The following is a 23,452-nucleotide window of genomic DNA, read 5'->3' as shown; positions in this document are numbered from 1 at the left end:
CGTCTCAAATATTGACCTATTTGTGGGATCATAAAACTTGTAACCCCGTGATCGTTCGGCATAGCCAATAAAGTAGCTGCTAATGGTTTTAGAGTCCAATTTTCGTTCATGAGGTTTATAAGGCCTCGCCTCAGCAGGACACCCCCACACATGCAAATGTTTTAGACTAGGCTTTCGCCCAACCCAAAGCTCATAAGGTGTTTTTGCAGCTGCTTTAGTTGGCACCCGATTTAAGATATAAGTTGCTGTCTTTAGAGCCTCACCCCAGAGGGACTCTGGTAAAGTAGAATGACTGATCATACTTCTTACCATATCCTTAAGAGTCCGGTTTCGTCTCTCAGATACACCATTCATGCTAGGTGATCCTGGCATGGTGTATTGTGGGACGATTCCACATTCCTCCAGGTATTTTGCAAACGGTCCTGGACGTTGTTCACCTGATCCATCATATCTACCATAGTATTCACCACCACGGTCAGACCTGACACTTTTAATCCGTTTGTTGAGTTGTAACTCAACTTCGGCCTTAAATTTTTTGAATACGTCCAAAGACTGTGATTTCTCATGGATAAGAAATAGATACCCATATCTGGAATAGTCGTCTATGAATGTGATAAAATAATGTTGACCATTCCAAGACGCCATAGGGAATGGGCCACAAATGTCCGTATGAATTAGTTCTAAGACATCTGTAGTCCTATGGGCACCATATTTCTTTATTTTGGTCTGTTTTCCCTTGATACACTCAACACAGACATCAAAATCTGAAAAATCAAGAGAGTCCAAAATTCCATTAGACACAAGGCGCTCAACTCTAGATTTAGAGATGTGACCTAGGCGTTTGTGCCATAATGAGGCTGAATTTTCCTTAGTTAATTTACGCTTTGTACCTCGTGATTCCACGTGCAAGGTTGCATTATAAGATGCAATAGTTTCAAGCAAATATAGATTATCAAACACATTAAGTAAACCAGTACCAACAACATTGGAATTAATAGACATACTAAACTTCATATTTCCAAAAGAACAATAATATCCCAATTTGTCCAATACAGAAACAGAAATTAAATTCCGTCTAAAGGACGGTACAACAAAAGTGTCTAATAAATCCAAATAATAACCAGTTTTCAGTAATAATCTAAAGTGCGCTATTGCCTGCACTTCTATCGACTTGCCATCACCCACAAAGATGTATCTTTCAGCATCAGTTGGCTTTCGGTAGTTCAGGCAACCCTGCATAGAAACACATATGTGAGTAGTAGCACCAGAATCTACCCACCAAGTGTTTCTTGGTACGGAAGCTAAATTTATTTAAGAACAGACCAAAACATGAAATGTACCTTTCTTTACACGCCAGGCGACGTATTTGGCACAATCCTTCTTTCTGTGTCCGGGCTTGCCACAAAAGAAACAACCATCCTGCACTTTCTGTTTCTTTGGTTCCGGACCCTGAGGAATAGCAACTTCCTTTCCCTTATGCGTTCTTTTGCCCATATGCTTGGAGGTGCTTGCCAGATGAGCACTTTCAGTCCTTTCTTGCTTCAATCTCTCTTCCTCTTGCACACAAAATGAAATGAGCTCATTGAGAGTCCATTTCTCCTTCTGGCAGTTATAACTGACCTTAAATTGGTTAAATTGTGCAGGAAGAGAGATGAGAACTAAATGCACGAGCAAATCATCAGATAAGTCGAGCTTTAGTGCCTTAAGTTTTGAAGCCAGATGAGACATTTCCATGATGTACTCGCGAACATTACCCTTGCCTTTATACTTTATTGAAATCAAGCTTGCTAAAAGCGTGCTTGTTTCAGCCTTATCGTTTTTAGCAAAACGCTTTTGAATTTCTGAAAGAAATTCACCGGCAACGGTAACATCCTCTGTTATTGCACCCCGAAAAACTTCTGGAATCCCACGCTTCATGATCATAAGACTTAGCCTGTTAGAACGATCCCACTTTTCAAAGTACACAGTTTCCTCAGGAGTACTTTGTGCAGTGAGAGCATTCGGTTTTGGCATTCTTAATGCCAAGTCTATGTCCATGCAGCCGAGAACAATCAATATGTTCTCTTTCCAGTCCTTAAAGTTTGTTCCATTTAACATTGGAACATTGTTCATGTTGGCAGAGATTGAAGTAGTCGACATTAAAGCTGAATAGACAAGAAAATAAAAGGAATGCTCACATTAAGTTACCAAACAGATAATCTCTAAATAAAAAAATAACAACATCTCAAGATACCTAGCACAACATTAATACCAAACCTTTGGGTAGTGATATTAACTGTAAGTGGTATTCTTGTTGTAATGATCAAACATTGACAATAAGTTATGTCAAATAACAAATCTATCTTTTGATAGATTTATTATTCACATTAGGTTTTCTTGACAATTGGCACATGTTTATCACCACAAAATGTGTGTGTAATTCTGCCAAGTTTTAATCATGTCTTTGGACCGATAAATACCCGCATGAGATACACAGACATGAACTTCAAAACATTCCATATAAAACAATCTAGACAAGAGAGATCACTTTTGTGACATCTTGTTTGAATTGACTTATATTGAGAATGTTAGAAAATTAAATTTCTGTAGACGTTGTATGAAATTACATTAAATTTAAAGATTTCTAAATTTGTGACCCCGTATATGTTATATAATCTGAAGCAATTCCAATTATATATATACATATATAAATAGAATTGACGGGTCCAAAAAAAACTGCCCACCGAATCATTTTACAATGCCAGAAAATAGATTGCCATTTTCACAGAACAAAACAGGAAAAAAAAGAATTTACATCCATAAGAAAATTCAGAATCTGATTCCAGGAAACTAAATAGAATGAATAAAGCATATCAATTCTGATAAGACACATGATATGTTGGCTCTGATACCACTTGTAAACATAAAATTTCAGAACATAAACCTTACACTTTGGATCATTTACCATGTGTATTATCAAGAGATCAAGACAAAATGACATACCTGAATCCATTGATGAACGGTTAAACGGAAGCGTCTGATTGTCAATAAAACCTTAATATTGACTTTGTTAGAGCCTTCTAATCCTTTCCCTTATGTGCCTTATGTTTCTCCTTGAGAGGATTTAGAAAACAAAATAGTATTCTTGTTTTTTCACTCTTGGGAAGGAATAGGGACCATAACCTTTTAAAGGTTGTAATTGGTTTTCATAACTGAAAGGTAATGAAAACCAATAAATTAACCATTATTGGTTTCATAACTGAAAGGTAATAAAAACCAATAAATTAACCATTATTAGTTTCATAACTGAAAGGTAATAAAAACCAATAAATTAACCATTATTAGTTTCATAACTGAAAGGTAATAAAAACCAATAAATTAACCATTATTAAAGGTAATAAAAACTAATAAATTAACCATTATTATTATTGGTTTTAAAACTGAAAGGTAATGAAAACTAACTTTAACCAATATGTTTTAATTTCTATTTCTGCCCCTCATAGAAATAGAAATTATACAACTAGTATCTACACATTAGGTTCATAACACATATACCCTTAAGCCTATTAACTAAATTGAATCACTTAAATTGTAGGCTTCTTATAAATGATAACACCACATTTAATTATGTGGTCCCATTGAGACATTATCTAACACTATGCACATATTAATTTTATATTTGTTTGGAATTCCATCAGATTGAGTAGGTTCTTATTAACATTCAACTCAATGTAATACATAATGAATGGCGAAACCAATGATTTTTTGTATAAGTTTAGGGGAAAAGAATTCATTCTTTATTATACCAATAGTGCCCAGCATAACCAATGTATAATATTAAAAAATCCAATGGCTTAATGTTGTCCAAGAGTAAGAGTAAGAGTAAGAGATAAAGGATTTATAGAATAGTGATACATGTCAAATCACATTACTGGAGAAAATAAAATTAAACAGATAACAAAATAAAATCAAACCAATTGATGGATTTCTTTAAGTGTTCAAACTGAGAAGCTTGAGGGAAAAGAGAATTTATTGAGGGCTTGAATAACTTGATCTCAATCAAAATTTCAAAATAATCTCTAAAATAAGAGCTTGAAGTTGTATTTTTGTAAGCCTTCATGCGTAGAGCGTACTTGATGTGAGATAACGTGGAAGGATCAACACGTGGTTGAAATACTTGATGATTCAAAGTATTGAGAGTTTTTGGCGATAATTAAATTTGCATTTAATTAATTTACATTTTTAGAAAAAATAATTGTCAAATTTTGGAACTGGACTAATTCTAAATATTCCCCCTAGTGATATATTTACCTGCCTCTCAAGCATACACTTTATTTTGATCGGTTGCTTATCTAGCACACACTTGAAGTCATGTCCAGGATGGCTCTTGTCCATTCTTCATTTACAAAAGTGTTCCAATTCTTTGTATACACTACTTTTATTAAGGGCTTCCTACATTTATGAAATTATATTGTTTGCAGTAATCTTTTGATACTGGAATTTAAAGTAATGATGTTTGTATAACATATGCTTTTTAATAACAAATGCATAAGAAGGCAATTTAAATGTTTTACCTGGAAAATTAGTTTTCCTTATAAGCTGTTGGATCCTTGACTAGGATCTGTTTCAGAACCTATTTTGCAAAATATTAGAATTTAACAATTTTATTAGCTGCCATTATTGTCATCATGAATGATCTTGAATTTTATTAGAGTATGATTTTTATGATGTTCAAATGAAAAAATCAGCTTTTCAAGAAGGCTTTATCAAGACCAGAAAACCCAATAACAAGAATCAAATAGTCGGCCTAGTTAAAAGCAACTCATCTTCCTCTTTGACCGAGAAAAGTACTAGGAATTAAACTAAGTTCTGATTTTTAAGTAAACAACAATTCTACATAATCAGGAAAAATACTCGGAAAAATGTCTACAATGTTAAATGGTTGGATCAAATTGATATAAGGTGTGGTCCACATCACATGAAGTTAAATTTATATCAGACATTCAAATTGTAGGCACTTTTCTACATACATATCATTTATGTTAAGCAAAAATTATAACCAAAGCCATAGTTGCTGCCATTTATAGTTACTTACTGTATGATGTATAACTTCATGTGACTATGATATATAGACTGATGTTGGCTCAAATAATCTGGAAAATACACCCACAATTTTATTTTCTTTCAAATTTGTTTGGAAAATAATGCACTGGCACAAACTTGAAAGAAAGAAATACAATTTTTGACATAAATAGCTATTAAAATACAAATTTTTCGCAGATATGGTTATACAATCTAAACTTCAACTTGTACTATTAAATAAGACAAAGAAGAAAAAAAGAAAGAAAGAAATGTGCTTTGCTTTTATGACGCTGAAAACAACATATTTCCTTAATGTTATGTTTGGATCATGGATTTAGTTAAGGATTTGGAAAGGGAAAGGGAATAAGTGGTGGAATGCAATCATATTTAATTCACATTTCACCTACATTTTTCTTTTTTCTTTTACTCTACTCAAATCCATGATCCAAACACAGCATAATGGTTCTATGAAGATAAGTTTACCGAATAACAATAATCCAAATCCAATAGTCAAATAGATGAATAGGCCGGATACCGAGTTATCAAAAAAATAATCCAATAGTCCATCTAATTAAAAGCTAAACTACTACGAAATTAATGAAGTTATGATCTGTCAAATAATCCAATAGTCTATCCAATCAAATAATCTCTTTTTTTTTTCTTTCTTTCTTTCTAGATCTTTTATTTTTTTATCTTTTAAGAGGTCAATCGGTTGGTGTTGGTACATTTGTTTAACTATTTATGTAATAGTTATTGATACTTTGAACAAAGGTAGTACAGTTTCATCTCTGTTATTGGTTATGCAGTTTGTTACTGTGAAAAGATGTGCAAAATAATATTTTTCATACATAGATTCTTTCTTTTCGCCCCATAATCATAAATCTCCTTAAGTATTGTCTTCTTTGCTAACTCTGTTTTGATGTTCTGTTGTTGTTTGTCACAGGTTCTCAATTTATACATCTTAGTGTAGAAGTGAAGCTATACCTCCTCCCTCTATAGCGATCCCGGGTTTACCCTTGTTGTACAGTGATCCAGACATGTGTCCGTGGATGTTGGTAGTTGTTTATTATCTTGTTTGCATCCTTTTTACTTTGTATATTGAGTTATGGGATGTGTTGGGCAGGTTTGTTTCAGGTTGGTTGTGTTTGGGAGCCTAGTGTTGTTGCCCAGATTTTTGGCCCTTCGCTCGAGCGAGGAGTTGGTCGCTCGAGCGAGAGTTGAGTTGTGTCTGGTGGGTCGAGCCAGGGTGGCTTCGCTCGAGCGAGTGTTGCGTCTGGTTCTGGACCTGAGAGCTGCCTTTCTTGGCTCGAGCGAGAGTTTCTGTGTCTGGTCGCTCGAGCGACCAAGGCTTCGCTCGAGCGAGCGTGTTTTATATCAGCGGACAGTAGCGATTTTGAACTTCAGTTTTTCACTTCTTTTTTTGATCAAACCCTAAATCCGAGACTCTCTCTCTCTAAACTTACACCCTCTCTAAGATTTGATCTCCTTAGAGTGTGAATCTAGCCTAGAGCCTTTGTTAAAAAGATAGAGGGCGTTGAGAGCTTTGATTTAATCTGAAAAAGTTTGGATTTGGAGCACGTTGGTCTTCGAGTCTTCATCTCCTTTTTGGCTTAAACTTCGAGGTAGGGATATCCTACTCCTCTCTATGGATTTTGTCTTTAAATTTTGGTATTTTGAGATGTTGGGCTTGGTTTGGTAATTTGGTAAAAGTTTGGGGCTTTTGTGCAATTTTACAAAAGTTGGGGTTTTATTCATAATAAACCTAGATGCATGTTTGGCATAGAGAAATGGAATGAATGTTAAATCATCGATGAAAATGGGACCTAAGGGTTGAAATGTTAATTATGGGAATTAACCTAATTACATTGTTTAATTAATTGGGATAATTAATTGAGAAGAATGAGGAAATGAAATGTTGATTGAATATCCATTTGTGCATTTATTTTCTGTTTAGAAATAACTGCTTTGGGCTATCGGTGGAGGATAGTCGTGATTGTTGTAGACAATGCATGATGATTAGGCAAACTGAAACTAATCAATGAAATGTGTCATGGAACTTGACGGTTGATAGAATACATTAACTGTATGTATTGGGTGATTGTATATAGAACCAATGAGTTTATATACGTTATGTGTAGAGGAGGAGATGGGGGATGTACTCCGCGGTTTAGGGGAAGATAGGGGATGTACCTCTAAACCGGATAGTATTGGGAGAAGATAGGGGATGAACTCCGTAGATACAGCTCATATGCTTGTCTAAAGAAGTGAAGATAGAGCTTATATGCTTATCTTTGTGATGTGGGGATATAGCTTTTATGCTTATCTGTGGATATTGTTGTTATACATATCTGTTGTAGAATGTGGATATAGCTTATTTGCTTATCTGAGAATGTGGATATTGTTGTTATACATATCTGTTGAGAATGTGGGTAGTACTTATATGTTTATCCGTTGAAAAAGGGAAAATGAAAGGAAACTTGGATTCATAAGTCGTATGACATAAATATGTGATTTATGTGATTGTATCAGTGTTGGCCATCTATCAATTGCTAATATTTTAGTCATTGTTCATAGTTGGTTTAGTGTATTTCTACTGGGCTGTGGCTCACCCTATATGGGAATATCATTTTCAGGTGCAGGAAGCATGCCACCTCCAAGGACATAGCTTGGGAGGCTTGAGGCGGACATAATGTTGTCGTGTTACTTTTGATGTATTACATGTAAATACAAGCCAAGGGCTTAAGGTGTATGAGTTAGAACTCTTTTGTTGTAACCAAGTGTTAACTTGGAAAGCTGTAAGCCCGTAGGGCATTTTGTTTTGATGTTAACATGTAATACTTATGTAATGGAACTCTAATGAATAAAAGAATGTGGTTAGTTTATATGTAAATGCATGTCTTATTTGTTGGGTTTAATGTTATTATTTTGAGGGCGTTACACCCTCCCTCCCCAGCAGTTGCATTGGCAGGTGTGCTTTTTATTTATTTGTTTATTTTAATTGATAATAGGATACTTGCGAGTGTGCTTTATTTATTTATTTTCTTTCAATTAATAACAGGGCACTGTCGGGTGTGCTTATTCACTCATTTGATTTTGATAATTAATATTTGATAGTAGGGCACTGGCGGGTGTGCTTATTTATTTGTTTGATATTAATTTATAGTAAGGCACTGGCGGGTGTGTTTTTTTGTTAATTTGTTTCATTTTAATTGATAGTAGAGTACTTGTAGGTATGTTTTTTTTATTATTTGCGTTCAATTGATATCAAAACACTAGTGGGTGTGCTTATTTGTTCATTTTCTTTTAAGAATTGATAATTTATAGCAGAGCACTGGCGGGTATGCTTTTCTCTATTTTCTTTTAACAATTGATAATTGAAAGCAGAGCACCGACAAGTTTTTTTTTTTTTTCTATTTTCTTTTAACAATTAATAATTGACAGCAAAGCACTGGCGGATGTGCTTATTTGTTCATTTTGTTTTAATAATTGATAATGGAAAGTAGAGCACTAGCGGGTGTGTTTTTTTATATTTTAATTTATAGTAGGGTACTTGCAAGTGTGTTTTTGATTTTATTTGCTTTGAATTGATAGCAAAGCACTAGCGGGTGTGTTTATTTATTTGTTTGATTTTAATTTATAGCAGGACACTGATGGGTGTGCTTTTTTATTTGTTTGTTTCATTTTAATTAATAGTAGAGTACTTGCAGGTGTGTTTTCTTATTATTTGCGTTTAATTGACAGCAAAGCACTAGCGGGTGTGCTTATTTGTTCGTTTTCTTTTAAGAATTGATAATTGAAAGCAGAGCACTAGCGAGTGTGCTTTTTTATATTTTAATTTATAGTAGGGTACTTGCTGGTGTGTTTTTAAATTTATTTGCTTTGAATTGATAGCAGGGCACTGGCAGGTATGCTTTTTTGTTGATTTGTTTGATTTTAATTTATATTATGATATTTACGAGTGCACTTTTTTATTATTTGCATTTAACTGATGCCAAATCTACACATCTGCTGTCTACGTGCACATCTGTTGTCTATGTGATTTGTTACGTAGATATGATGGATGTACCTGAAAGTAGTAGGCAGAAAGAGGTCAATAGTGAAATTGGCAATCAAGTTGCTTTGGATGGCAAGGATGATGTTGTCGATGGGAAAGAAGAAGGGTTAGCTTCCCAAACCTATGATAGTTTACGAATGCTTACTAAGGTTGATGTTTTGCAAATGAAATTCAATTCAGAGGAAGATGCTTATTCTTTCTACAATGCATACGCTAAGGTCATCGGTTTTAGCATATGAAAAAGTAGGAAACAAATTTGTGGAGACAAGAAATTTGTAGAGAGTGGGAAATGGTTTGTTCAAGGAAAGGTGTAAGGGAAAAGAAATACTTACAGCGTGTGGAATGGGTAAGAACTCCCAGGGAAGAAACTGGACTTTTTTGAAGTGCCACATTTCATGTGCGTTATGACAAGACAATTAAAAAATACGTTGTGACCCACTTTGTAGGGGAACACAACCATCCCTTGGCAGTACCACATTGCATCCCTTTTCTTTGGTCACATAGGTTTGTAACAAGTGCAGACCAAGCTCAAGCAAAGGCCATGCGCAATGTGGGTATGGGAACGAGTCAAATCATGGATTTTATGGTCCATCAATTAGGGGCTTCATTCACAGAGATTTGCACAACCAATTCCAAGCTGAGCGCAAAGTACAACTTGCAAAAGGGGATGCAGAGGGTGCCTTCGGATACTTATCAGCTAAACTAGATGTAGATCCATTATTTTTTTTCAAGTACAACATCGATAATGATAACCGGTTGGACAAGATTTTCTAGGCAGATGGTAGGTCTCGGATGGACTATGCTGTATTTGGTGATGTATTGGTATTTGATACAACTTATCGTACAAATCAGTATAAGAAGCCATTTGTGATTCTAGATGGCATGAGTAACCATTTTATGACAATCATATTTGGATGTGCTTTGTTGCCTGATGAGACAATGGAGACATACACGTGGGTGTTGGAAACGTTAATGGAGGCCATGGATGGACAAAGACCCATCTCTGTTGTAACAGATGGTGATAGGGCAATGCATCAGGCAATCAAAAGAGTTATTCCAAAGTCACACTAACATTCAATGAAGGAGCATTTAACCAAAAACTAGTTTTAAAATAGGAATCTTAACACCAGGTTTCTTTAGCTTGTCAATTTGTTTTCAATTCAAATGCATGTACTGCTTCCTCTTTGTTTTTTTCTAACTAAGTAAATTACGTAACCGTGAACACATAATGCACACAACTGGACTTGTGAGCAATATCAAGATAAATGTACCTAATTGGGTATAACACGGTGAGTTTTAAATGGTCTTACAACAAGGTGATTTCACATAGGTTCATTCTTTTTTCTCCTCTTGTTGCGGTTGGCCTCTTGGCAACCGTTGTTCTAGTTTTATTGCTCAACTTCCACAACCAATTGAGTAATAGTTTTCTATTAAAAACATTAACAGTGTTATCAATTGGACTAAACTGATACAAAATCTATAGTTAAGGGTCAAAATTGAGTCACATGAAAGTGTTTGGACCAAAAGTACACAAGGAGCAGAACATAGAGACTACAAATATAATTTACCATTTATTTTACTAAAAATATTATATAAAAAAAATCAGTACATGATTTAGCTTTGATAGTAAAAATAAAAAATGAAATAGTTTGCAGATACATATGTGGTAGTTGAAGGAAACTAAACAAAAAGTTTGAAGAAATCACATCACATTATTGAGAGAGAAATTACAAACTCATGCAAATAGTGCTTCCCTTCACTTCTCAATGAGGGAGAAATTAAAAACTATAACCTACCTATTATTCAGAAGACCAATAAAGGGATAGTAAAAGATTTTCAAGTTCAAAGTTTTCTTATTCGAATAGGTATTGTATATACAATATGAACAAAAACATGAGTATTTTCATCATATATAACTCATCAAAAGCAACTAAGTACATCATATTAGGTTTTAAACACATGAACAACACATATAAAAATCCAAAAAACTGAATGAACACATAAAAATCCAAACACACCAAAAAATTTTAAAGCAGGGCACTAAAATAAACTTACACAATTTCAACAATCAAAGAAAACATACCATACGTCTCTACAGCATGAAGGTGTTGGCTAGTAATGGTGGTGGCAGCAGCAGCAAACGTGAGGGACAGGGTGTTATTTCAAAACTCCAAGGGTTCTATTTGGGTGGGAGTTTTTGGGTTCCCAAATAAGCATTGGTTGAGTTTTTAGGAAGTTTTAATTTTATTTTTTTTTTTGGAAACAAAGTATATGATTATTGTAGTGGAGATGGATTGCCTCCAATCCACAATATGGACCAGACCGTGTTGTTTGGGCCTTTTGGGGGCCATCATGGATCCCATTTCAATACAAAATCCTTTATTTTGTCATGCGCTTTGTGTATTTTATTCACAAAAAAAAATTAGATCGATCTGATAACGAATCCAAAATTAATCCAAAATCAAATAATTTACGTGTAAAAATTAATATTATTAAAATAACATAGGTTAAATTAATTTTTGAGTGATTCTTTGATGGGAAAATGATATTTCCTCTTTTACCTGTAATAAAATAATTAAATCTTCATATTAAATTATGTTAGCCTATTTTCAAATAATAATTATAATTTATTATGATATTACTTACATAAATAATTTCTTCACAGATTAGGGCATGATTTGTATTTTTTAAAATGCTTAATTACACATTCACAGTTTCTCACTTTGTTCTCGACACTATTCAGCTTGTTTGGTTCTGGTTTTCGAAAAACAGTTTTCAGAAAATTCTACTTTTTAATTTTTTGTATTTTAATGTTTTCAATGACATTAAGCATTTTTTTTGTAAAAATTTTTAGGCACACCTAACATAAATACACTTCAAAAGTATAATATTTGTGAAAAAAAAGCTTTACAAAACACACTAAATTCCAATTTTTTTTTTTTGAAAAGTTGGTACATTTCTCATATTTTTGCATATTTATTAATTTTTAAAATATTTTTTCACAAATGTTTTACTATTTAGATACATCTAAGTAAGGTGCATCTAAAAAAGTATAAAAATTGCTTAAAATTTTTAAAATATTCACTAAAAACAAAAAACTCAATTTTCAAAATATTGAATTCAAAAAATTGAAACCAAACACACTGATTAGATTCTTTTCACTTTGGTCCAAATTGTAACAAATGTTATACTTCTGTGACGGAAATTGCCCCATGGGTCAAGTTCACCTAAATTTGTACCAAATCCTCCGCTACAGACCACCTCCACATGCAACCCTCCATTACAGAACACTTCCATTTACCGCCTACCACGACCCATCTATTTTAAAGTTCGAAAACAAAGGTCTCCAAGTGATCAAGGTAGGAAAGTTAATTTTAAAAATTCCAAAGTTTCCCTCAGAAGTTAGAAATTGGACCAAAGTAAGAAAAGACAAATAATGTAGTGATTAGGGTGGGTATAGTGAGAAACAATATATATCTACGAATGAAAATACAATTTATTATTTTTAAAAATGAGTGACGGTAAAAAGGTAGTGACCGTCTATGAGATAATAGGCAAGGGCTAATACTGGTATGTGCTAAAGTCATAAATGTGTCAAACTGATTCATAGGTGACGTCATTATTTCAATGCTATTATAGTGGTCTAAGACGATGATGACGGTTGCGTTTCAATGGACCAAAGGACATGATTAATCAAAGCTTTTATGATTTTTGGGTGGGAAGTCTAAATTCTTCATAATTTGGCTCAATGTTGTGCCAATTGCTGAGATCAACCCAAATCTTCATAATTTTTTTTGTGACAAATACAGCAATAGTACCTGGAAATGACAAGAGATGCCTCTTTTAGTTGGATATTTGGATTGGAAATCAAAGGCTTACAGATGTGTTCCCTAGATTGTTCTTGCGGTCTTAAGATAAAATGGAGTCTCTTACAATGATTATGGACATAAGGGGTGATTAAAGTGGTTGGGGTCTAGGGTTCAAGACAAGTTTACTAGCCTGAACCCAAAACAATAGGAATTAACAAGGCTTATTACTATTTTGAATGATGCAACACGTCTTAGAGAAGGTGTTGAAGATAAATTAAGATGGAAAGCAGAACCCTCAGGGGAATTCAATGTTGACTCAATTTGTAAATGGTGTGAATATTCTCAACGCCCAATCATGTTACCTCCTAAGCTGCTCTGGAACAACATTAGTCATCCAAAAGTTCAATTTCTAAGCTAGTTTGCTTGGAAAGGGAGAGTAAAAACTAAGGTATTTCTTCAAAAAATTGGGGTTCTAAATATTAATGCTAAAACTACTTGTGTCTTATGTAATGGTTAGGCTGATGATGTGAGTCACTTATTCTTGAGTTGTAAACCTGTACGATGTTTATGGTCTGCAATGTTAAAGTGGTGGGGAGTTCAATCGGCAATGCCAAACTCAATGGAGGGAGTTCTACAATGGTGGGCAGGGTATAGATGGAAGAAATTTAATAAGAAAATTTAGAGAGCCATCCTACTCACAGTACTTTGGTCCATATGGAAGCAAAGGAATGACTGTATGTTTAATACATCTCATTTTGATATGGAGGAGTTATGTCAACTTGTCAAAACAATGATTGTTTTTTGGGCAAAAAGTAATTCACAAGAGATGTACTATTCCATAATCAACTTCATTTCAAATTTAAATCAGGTAAGATTGTGTTTAGGAGGAAGGGGTGCTGTATGATTTTCTGAATACACCATCACTGTTTCTGTTTGGAATCTGGATATGCTTGTGGGATCAGCACTCTTGGCCAGGTTGCTTCAAACGCATTGTGCATACGATTGCTTGAGGTTTTTTATGTTTCTCTGCTATTGCTTTGCTTGATGCTACTGCTGTTCAAGCTTTTATGCGGGGTCATTTTGGATACAATGATCTCATTTGCAAATGGTGTGTAGATTTAGTTGTTTGATGTCAGTCCATTGAATTGAATGTTGTAGTGTTTTTTAGGTTTGTTGGTGCGTATATTTAGTTGTTTGATGTGAGGTTTGTTGGTCGTCCATGTTTGTTGGTTTCTCACCTTGTGCTATGCTAGCAAATGATTTGGCTCCCTTTTTGGTGTCAACCTAGACCACACCAATTGAGAATGGCCAACCACACCAACCATGATCAATGGCAATGCAGCAAAATGTGAGAATCTGTCTCAACCTTACATTCGCCAAAAAAAAATAAACAACACAAATCAGCCCCCATTGGAAGGATCCTCCTTTGAGCTAATAGATCTCTTCGTGCAATTCTCTCTTTTAATGCCACCCAACAAAAACACTTCACTTTTGGAGGAGCAACATTTCTCCAAAGTTTAGAGCAATTATGGTTTATCATCAATGAAATGGTGGTGGAGTTTTGGGGTGGAGGACAGAACACTGTGGAAACAGATTATTAGACGCAAATATGGTACTGAGGGAGGTGGATGGCTACCATCATTGGTGGCTTCAGGAAACATGTCACTTGTTTGGGGAGATGTTTTGTCTTTGCCAAACTCCAATTCTGCACTGAATGATTTCTTTGTATCCAATATAAGAATTCAAAATAGGGATGGCTGCAGGGTTCAATTTTGGTTGGACAAATGGTTTAGATCATTTAGTTTGGACTCATGCGTAGCCAGATCCTAAGTAAGCTTTGAATTCACCTCTGCTAGCTGTACCCTCTCTTTTTCAAATTGGCGCGGCATGTTTTGCAGCTCTTCAATGATGCCTTTCAGACCCTTCAATTTAAAGAGGGTCTATCAAGCTCAACTTTTTGATTTTCTGTGACACCAATTGTTTCATGAGCTTGTTCTTCATACATTTTTATCTTTCCTTGAAGTTCATTTAGCTTTGCGGCTAAGTCCTTCACTTCTAGATCTCTTTGACTAAATTTCTAAATGGTTTCATGTAACTTTCTTTCATTCTCTAAAACCCGTGCTTCAGCTTCTAAATTAAGTTCAGATGCTTTCGAGTGTTGATCAGTTAATTCAGTAATAGTATTCATGTGATACATCAGTTGCATAGAAGTGGCTTCCTTTTCAGTATGAGCTGAGTTCAGTAATTGTTCAAGTTCATTAACCTTGTTTTCAAGCTATGTATTTCTCTCAACCAACAGTTCATTCTCTGAGAAAAACTGTGCAGCTTTCTATTCTACCTCCAAAATCTTTCTTTTGAGTGGATGAATTTCCTAGACTTTTCAGGTTGTCTATAGATAAAGGGGATCATTAAGGATGTTTGTGCAAAATAGGGGCACTTCTGGGGACTACAACTTCAATTCCAGAAGACAACTTCTTGCTTGGGAGGAGGAAGAGGTTTCTAGGTTGCAGATTATGCTCATTACTCCTCCAAACCTGACATAGAATTGCCCTAGTTCACTCAGGTAGGGGCCAACTTCCACTACAACAAAATGCATCTTTGGCGAAATTAGCAACTAAAAAAAATTTAGTCGCCAAAAGTTATAGAATTGGCGAACTAAAAATTTTTTTAGTTGGTAAAAATACAATATTTAGCTACTAATTTTTTTTAGCAGGGGTATATTGGTTATTGGCAACTAAAAAAAAATTTAGTCGCTAAAAATTGCCAGAATTGGCGACAAAAAAGAATTTTAGTCGCTGTATATTGAGTTTGGCTACTTAAACAATTTAGTCGCTGAATAAAAAATAAAAAATTATTTTTTACCTTTGGCGACTAAAATTTTGGTCACCAAAAGTTTATTTTCAGCGACAAAAAGAATTTTAGTCACCGTATGTTGAGTTTTGGCTAAAATATTTAGTCGCCGAATAGAAAATAAAAAATTATTTTTTCACCTTTGGCGACTAAAATTTTGGTCGGTAAAAGTTTATTTTCAGCGACAAAAAGAATTTTAGTCGCTGTATATTGAGTTTTGGCGACTAACATTTTAGTTGCCGTTTGAGTTGATTTGGCTACTAAATAATTTAGTCGTTATTACTTACATTTTTGCCGACAAAATTTGAAATTAGTCGCCAAAGGTGCCAAAATTTTAGTGTTAAAATAAAAACCTATTGGCGCCCTCCCAGTATTCTCCTCAGTTTAGGAATACAAAACTCTCTCTCTTTCTCTCTCTCCCCCTCTTACACACACAATCTCAGTCACCACCAAATCTAACCTCACCTCACCACAAGCGCTTACCACCGGGAAGCATTCGACGTCGCACATTGCCACCGCCACTGTCACAAATCGCCACCGTTGCAAATCACCACCGCTACTGCCGCAATACCAGGTTATATCTCGCTCTTTCTCTCAGTCTCGTGCTCTCTCTCGTTCTCGCTCTCGCTCTCGAGCTTGCTGTATCCTCAAATGGTATAAAACTTGCCCTATCTCCTTTTACTCTTACTTCCTAAATCTGTCTCGATTTTGCTCTCGATATTCCTCTCTCGATTTCGCTCTGTTTCTCGCTCTATAAATTGCCATGGTCGTTTGAATAAGAGACCTCCAACGGTACAAACTCCCTCAATTTCTTTATCTGGTAATCTTTTCGTTCTCTTCCTTTCTCTCTCGGATCTCCTCTCTCTTTGTTTCTTCTTATTTTATGATCTGAATCTACTTCTAGGGTTTGGATTGAAACATTAAAGGTCTTTGGATGCCTAGTTATGTATTTATGAAATTTAATTCATTTCATTTTTTTTGTTGCATTTTATAGGTCATTGGATTCATGAAATGGGATGCTCACTGTTGGTGACCATGGCTTCCCTCATTTGCTTGATAATTTTGCCTATAATATTTTAGTAAGTTGTTTAGCTGTACACTGATGTATTTTCTGGACTTCAACAGTTGTTTTTGCTGAATTCATTCTTGTTTTCTATTGAAGATACTTGTCTCCATATACTAATTTTAACTTTTCTGGTTTGTTTCAGTTCAAGGAAAACCATCAAAGGCAGTTGTGGATATCCAGTATTCAATGTTGCAACAAAATTTGTCCATAGCTAATCCAAAAAAGGTTGGATGACTTCCACACTTTGATTGTGAGTTTTTAATTTCATCTGTTTAAAATTTGTAGTTATTACATAGTCTTGTTTCTGTTACTATTAGTATTATTTGTTTATTTTATTGGGGAGAATCACTGGATAAGATATTTAATGTTTTCACAAGCTAAGTTTTTGGATTTGTGCAATATGGTGTATAGATTAGTGATGCAATATATAGAGGTGTTGCCATGTACTTGAGATGATTGTTTTGAGGCACTGCTTTTACTTGAATTACTGTACCTGATTATTTATGAAGTGCACCCTGCTTATAATGGTACATATTTGGGAAATATACATTAGAATTGGCTGATACTTGGATAAAGATGCAGGGTAGATGGTTGTCCTGACTGCAACTGAAACATAAGTTGATGTTTTACTCCATTTTGCTTGCCTTTTCATTCCAAACTTTTATCAAAAATCATAATCCAAACATAACATTAATAATTGTAGTCTTATTGATCCAACAAACCTAACGCCTGCACCATACATTTATGCACTTCAACTAATTCTACACAGCTCTTGAAACCTTTTTGATATATATTTTTTTCATTTACAAGTCAATATTATTTTATTGGGTAATGTTACTCAGGTCAAAAAAATTAGACTTACTTTTCAAACTTAATGATGTGGCAGTCTATTAGAATATTTAAGACAAATCTCTCTGTCTCTCATGTCTTCTTTAATTATTAACTAATTATCTTACTTACACATCTAGAAAGTGGGTTTAGAAAATGATCTTTAATATCATTTTCTTATTTTATTTTGTTTTATTTTACAGGGATTGAAGTCAAACCTGGCTCACCATACACTTGCCAACTTGATCCGGGAGTAAAGCTTCACATATCTCAGGTTTAGTTTCCTTTCTCAAACTAACGCCTCTTTCCTGGATTCAACCATATATAGTCAACAAAACTCTGGTTTTAGATCCCAAATTTCTCAAGGTTTTATTTAATTTTAAAAAAATTTATGTATATATATGTTACAATTTTATCTCTTGTTTTGTAAAAGACACCCAATTTTGATATAAAAACAAGGCCTATAAAAAAAAAAATCAATGTTTTACTATCTAAAAAAAAAACCAATAGTTTAAAACTTAGATGTTATAGTTAATAAAATAGATAATCAATTGAGTTATCTTTTTTTTTTTTTTTTTGATCAAGAAGTGAGTTAGCTCAATTGGCCTCTTTTGTGTACGTTTTGACTCAGAGAGGTGGTGGTAAGGGAAGGATGGAGGGAGAAAAGAGTGAAAACTAATTTTGAAAACAAGTAGAACACTTTTTTTTCTTTCAAAATTTTTTGAAAATTTGAGCATCAGTTTCATTTTTTTTAAAAGCAAAAACAGTATACTAATTAAGTTTTTTGTTTATAATTTACAAACAAAATGAAAACATAAACAGAAAACTAAAACTTTACCTAACGAGAAGGTTTCTCTGTTTAATTGGGTCTATTTGGTGTAGTTTATTATAAGTTAACAGTTTATAATAAAAAAATATAAGTCAAAGTATCCCTTCACTAATTTTCAGATAATCAATTTTTTTAACTTATTTAAATTATTTAATATTTGATAAACTATAAGTAAAAGTTACACTAAACAATTTAACACTAATTTTCACAATAATAAACCAATCTATTGAAATTTGGTTTTGATTGATGTGATCAAACAGGCAACACTAGGCCTTGGTTCATCTACAAGGAGAAGCATACTTAAAGGTGCTCCAAAAGATAAGTGTGCAGTGTTCTTGTGTTCACTAATGGTAGGGAACAAGTGCTCATGCAAGTTGAATTTGGAGTTAAATAGTAATGATGAAGTAACATTCTCAGTTGCGGGCCCTCAAAGCGTTCATCTCTCTGGTTTCCTCACCAGTGATCTTGATTCAAGAATCAAAATCCAGTAAAATATAGATGTTTGAGCCCCCAATTATATACATTGTGGTGTACAGAAAAAAGAGTAGTGTATGTAATTGCATGAATTTAAATAATAGTATCAGTTGATATATTCACGAGTAACCATAACCAAAATTTAAAATCCTGATATGTAAATTGAATCTTAATGATGGATGTAAATAAGAAACGATTATAGTAAATTATATGGCTATATACATTGAAAGTATTTTAAGCATTTTAGAGAGTGAAGGTAAGGTGACAACACCAAGGATGTCACTAGAGAGGCTAAGAGAGTTTCAATGTGATGTAAGTCAAGGGTGAGAGTTGAGGGAAGTGATAAATCTGTGTGAATCTAACAACTATAGCGACGGTTGGAATGGAGGTAAGAATATATAAAGAATAGTGGTATAAAAACTGCAGCTATAGAACCTTATTAAATGTCCTCACTTGTTTGGTGCCTAAACGATATACTTGGGGAATGGGAACATGGTTTTGGTCATTTGGTATAGATTGAATTCTTGAGTTTACAATACTATTAATTTGTTGCTTGAAGCTATGTTGAAAAATGTAGCAATGTGGCAGGAGGCTAGGGTTTTTGGGCCAGTTCAGTATTATTCTTATCTCTCTCTCTCTCTCTTGTTTAGCATCTCACTTATGATACATTGGTTGCTATATCCTGTAGCATCTCTCTCTCTCAACTATTTTTTTTTATTATTATTATTATGTTCATTTGAGCAGGAAAACTCAATGGCTTTGGCATTGTGGAGTAGCTTAAAGGGCAGCATAGTATATTGAGAGACTGTATTGAACAACTAACGGCAGTTGAATCATCAAGAAAAAATCTTGTGTCTTATCTGAGAGGCTCTTCGGGAGCAGGTTGGCTATCATATCTTTGAAACTATGTGTTTTGAATTTCTTTTCCCTGTATCCATCGTTCTTTGTTTCTATATCTTTTGTGATGTAAAGTATCACGATTTTGTTATCAGGAATTCAAACTGGATCAAATCGTCAATCAATTTCAGGTAATTCTGTTGCCTCATGGTTTGGCTCTTTTGGGTGGATTATCACTTGGTTATTTTTTCTTTTTGTGTGGATTATAAATTGGTTATTTTTTCTTATTGCGTCATTGTTTGGCTCTGTTGCAGTGTACTTTATTTACAAATTTCTAGTGGAATTTCCAACAGGTTTCTATTAAGGATCACTTTTGACATACAACATTAATCAAAGAAGAATAGCTTCATCATTATTTACTATAATTTCATATGATTTTAGACCTTTTTAAACAAAATTAATAATAATAATAAATCTGAAAATATGGAGTATTGCTGACATTAAAAAAAATTAATAATAATAATAATAATTTTTAAACTTGGCCTGACATTAACCATTAAGGAACAAGTCCCATTAGTCATTGTTTTGACTGGTGGGTTAACTAGTTGAACCATCATATGCAAAAAATTGTTGTAAATTTTAAGAAACATATGAACCTTAGATAAATATAAGGTCAAAGAATCTGTGTGCACGTGCATTTGTTCATTTTTACTCAAACTTATCTATTTACTTTGACAACTTTCTTTAGCATTTTTGGGTCAGTTTTGGTTATTTTTATAATTCCTTTAAGATTCTTATTCGAACTAAAATCACTTTTTACTTTATGTTAGCCAACTTTCTGATAAGAAATCATTTAGCTGTCTGTTTATGTTTATGTGGTGCTATTCCTCTATAGCTTTCACTACCAACTAGGAGCTCCCTTAACTTGGAGAATGAAAATTTTCTTTCAAAAATTCTGAATCAGATTTCACATGCATTAACTTCTCATTTGGCACTCAATCAGCCCACTAGGAATGTTTATGGCTTTACCATAGTTATAGCCTAATACGGCCTAAACTTAGTGGAAATAGGGCTATTGGGAGAAAAAATTCAAAACAACCCCCGAACCACCGTGTGGTTCTCACGGACAGTTTCCTCATGACAAATAGGACTTGTGACAACTGACGGAATGTAATTCGGACCTGTAGGTTGGGAGTTAGAGTCGAATACGCCCTAAACTTAGTCGAAAAAGGGCTTTCCGGGGGCGAAAATTCAAAACAGCCCCCGAACTACCGTGTGGCTCTCACGGATAGCTTCCCCATGAAAAATAGGACTTGTGACAACTGAGGGAATGTAATTCGGACCCGTAAGTTGGCAATTAGAGCCGAATACGCCCTAAACTTAGTAGAAAAAGGACTTTCCAGGGGCAAACCAGTCTCAAGTCAGATTCTAGATGTAGAATTAAGTAAATTTATGCGAGTGTGATAGTCTTAGGTCAATGATGAGGTTGGTGAAGAGATGGGTAGTTAGCATCCTTAAACTAAAAAAAAAAAAACACACAAGACCTGTGGCAAAACACCTTAATTAGCGTACCTTAAACTTACCCGAAAAAGGACGATAAGGGGGCAAAAATGGGAAATAGCCCCCGAACCACCGTACGAATGTCACGGCCACCTTCGTCGTGACAAATAGGACCTGTCACAATAGACGGAATGTCATTAGCACACGTAATTTGGGAGTTACAACCGAAAACGCATTAAACTTAACTAAAAAAGGGCGATAAGGGGGCGAAAATGCGAAACAGCCCCCGAACCACAGTACCGATGTCACGGCCACATTCCCTGTGATGAATAGGACCTGTGACAACAGACAGAATGTAATTAGCATGTGTAGGTTGGGAGTTAGAGCCGAAAACGCCTTAAATTTAATTGAAAAATAGCGTTAATAGGGCAAAAATGCAAAACAGCCCCCGAACCACCATACAGATGTCACGGCCACCTTCCCTGTCACAAATAGAACATGTAACAATAGACGGAATGTAATTAGCACACGCAATTTGGGAGTTAGAGCCAAAAACGCATTAAACTTAACCGAAAAATGGCGTTAAGGGGGCGAAAATGCAAATCAGCCCCCAATCCACCGTACGGATGTGGCCGTGACATCACTATGGTTTAAATGACATCACTTAAAAGACTTTTCTTCATTTTTACGTACATATACATCTACGATAAATTGTATGTATATATATAAAATTTATTTTGACTTTTTTTGTGTGATTCTGTGTATGAAGCTTTTCATGGTCGTTGTCGCTATATGCTTAGCTAGATATAGTGATCTATCTGCCTATAATTTTCATTTCATTCACTGTTATTAATGTCCAATGTCGAATGTGTTACAAATAACTTCAATTCGAGTCCTGCAGTAATTAAGGAAGTTGAGAGCAAATCAGCAAGCACAGTTACATCTGAAAGTGGTGAGCAACAACATCAGAAGTTGTTGAATGTATCTAGTCAAACAGTTAGTCGCACGAGTGGGCTTTTGTCATCTCTAAAGGTGGTTACTCTTAGAAAAAGTTGTGTTACAAGACAAGCATTGAGGGTTGAAGTAGTTGGTGGGAGAAAATTTGAAGGGCGTAAATCTTTCTCGGGAAAATCCGGTGTGGGCTCCTCTTCACACCCTGGTTATAATGTTAAGAACACGACACTTCGTGCATCACTGAACAAAGATGTAACACCTGATAATAATCAAAATGCCATGAGAGCGCCTCAAGCAAATTGCAACAAAGTAAGAAAGTCAAATATGTCCAAGGAATCTACTGCTAAGACTCGGGATTTGACTTTTAAATCTGGATGTGGAAGTATAATCATTGCTGCCGCAAAGTCAGCCCACCTAGAAACTACAAAATCAAAGGTGAGAAGCTACAACATTTTGATTAATGACACCAAACTTGGCATATTTACTTCTGTTTGAAATCCATCTATTCACCTTCAATCTGCTACTTAGTTTTCAATCCTGAATAAGTTCAACAGACTAAACACTTGGCATATTTAGTCTAGAATCATGGTTAGTTAGCTGAATTATGCATAAAATTTTCACGTTAACAAAGTTGTGCATTCTAAAGCCACGAGGCTACATAGAGTCAATGCACAAGATTCTATGACTAGTGCTACAAAAGCAAATGACAAAGTGGGAGTCAACAAATATAATAGACTTGGAAATGGTAAAGAGAATGTTACGAGTCAGAGACCAAACACCGGTGCTGGAGGCACGGTTCAGCAGGTTCAGATAGTGACAAAGCAAAAGAGTATTGTTCCAAAGGTATATCAATTGTTAGTTAATTGATCTCTCATGTCTTGTTTTCAATATAATTTACTTCTGTTTGAATCTATCTATTCACCTTCAATCTGCTACTTAGTTTTCAATCCTGAATAAGTACAGCAGACTAAACACCCGGCATATTTAGTAGGTAATGATTTAGTATGTGCCTGGGAGTTAAGTTCAAACACACTCATCATTATGTGCCAATTGGATCTATAGAATGATGTGGATTTGCAAAAAGAAAAAGTAACACTTTTTCCATGACTTGAGTCAATGAGCAATCAATTGCAGCATTTACTGTTACCGACTTGATGCATTTAGATGCATATGCATTTTTTTACTATGTT

General features: G+C 34.5%; 2 protein-coding genes and 1 long non-coding RNA gene across 4 annotated transcripts; 2 read left to right on the top strand and 1 right to left on the bottom strand.

Annotated features, from left to right (window-relative positions):
• Positions 1-985: 985 nt before the first annotated feature.
• On the bottom strand, positions 986-2,273 carry LOC145819494 (uncharacterized). The gene is made up of 2 exons (XM_082913485.1): positions 1,341-2,273; positions 986-1,233 (listed from the first exon to the last, which is right to left on the bottom strand). The coding sequence occupies exons 1-2, from the start codon at positions 2,137-2,139 to the stop codon at positions 1,205-1,207; spliced, it is 828 nt and encodes a 275-aa protein (XP_082769611.1). The 5' UTR covers positions 2,140-2,273; the 3' UTR covers positions 986-1,204.
• A 13,873-nt stretch (positions 2,274-16,146) lies between these two features.
• LOC114290371 (uncharacterized) lies at positions 16,147-19,200 on the top strand. 2 transcript variants are annotated; one of them, XR_014360627.1, is made up of 5 exons: positions 16,147-16,594; positions 16,769-16,853; positions 16,983-17,090; positions 17,872-17,942; positions 18,758-19,200. It is a non-coding gene; the product is annotated as an uncharacterized LOC114290371 (long non-coding RNA). The 2 variants fall into 2 exon arrangements; XR_003638982.2 differs by having other exon boundaries at positions 16,147-16,348; positions 18,758-18,893.
• A 153-nt stretch (positions 19,201-19,353) lies between these two features.
• LOC145810565 (uncharacterized) lies at positions 19,354-22,833 on the top strand. The gene is made up of 4 exons (XM_082907538.1): positions 19,354-19,359; positions 19,748-19,853; positions 19,964-19,999; positions 22,210-22,833. Exons 1-4 carry the CDS (start codon positions 19,354-19,356, stop codon positions 22,755-22,757), a joined length of 696 nt encoding a protein of 231 aa, XP_082763664.1. The 3' UTR covers positions 22,758-22,833.
• The last annotated feature ends 619 nt before the right edge of the window (positions 22,834-23,452 follow it).

Source organism: Camellia sinensis, chromosome 2 (assembly GCF_055761805.1).
Source record: "Camellia sinensis isolate YWXY chromosome 2, ASM5576180v1, whole genome shotgun sequence".
Lineage (NCBI taxonomy): Eukaryota > Viridiplantae > Streptophyta > Magnoliopsida > Ericales > Theaceae > Camellia > Camellia sinensis.
The sequence above is the reverse complement of the archived record's forward strand: the minus strand, read 5'-3'. Positions and strand labels throughout refer to the sequence as shown.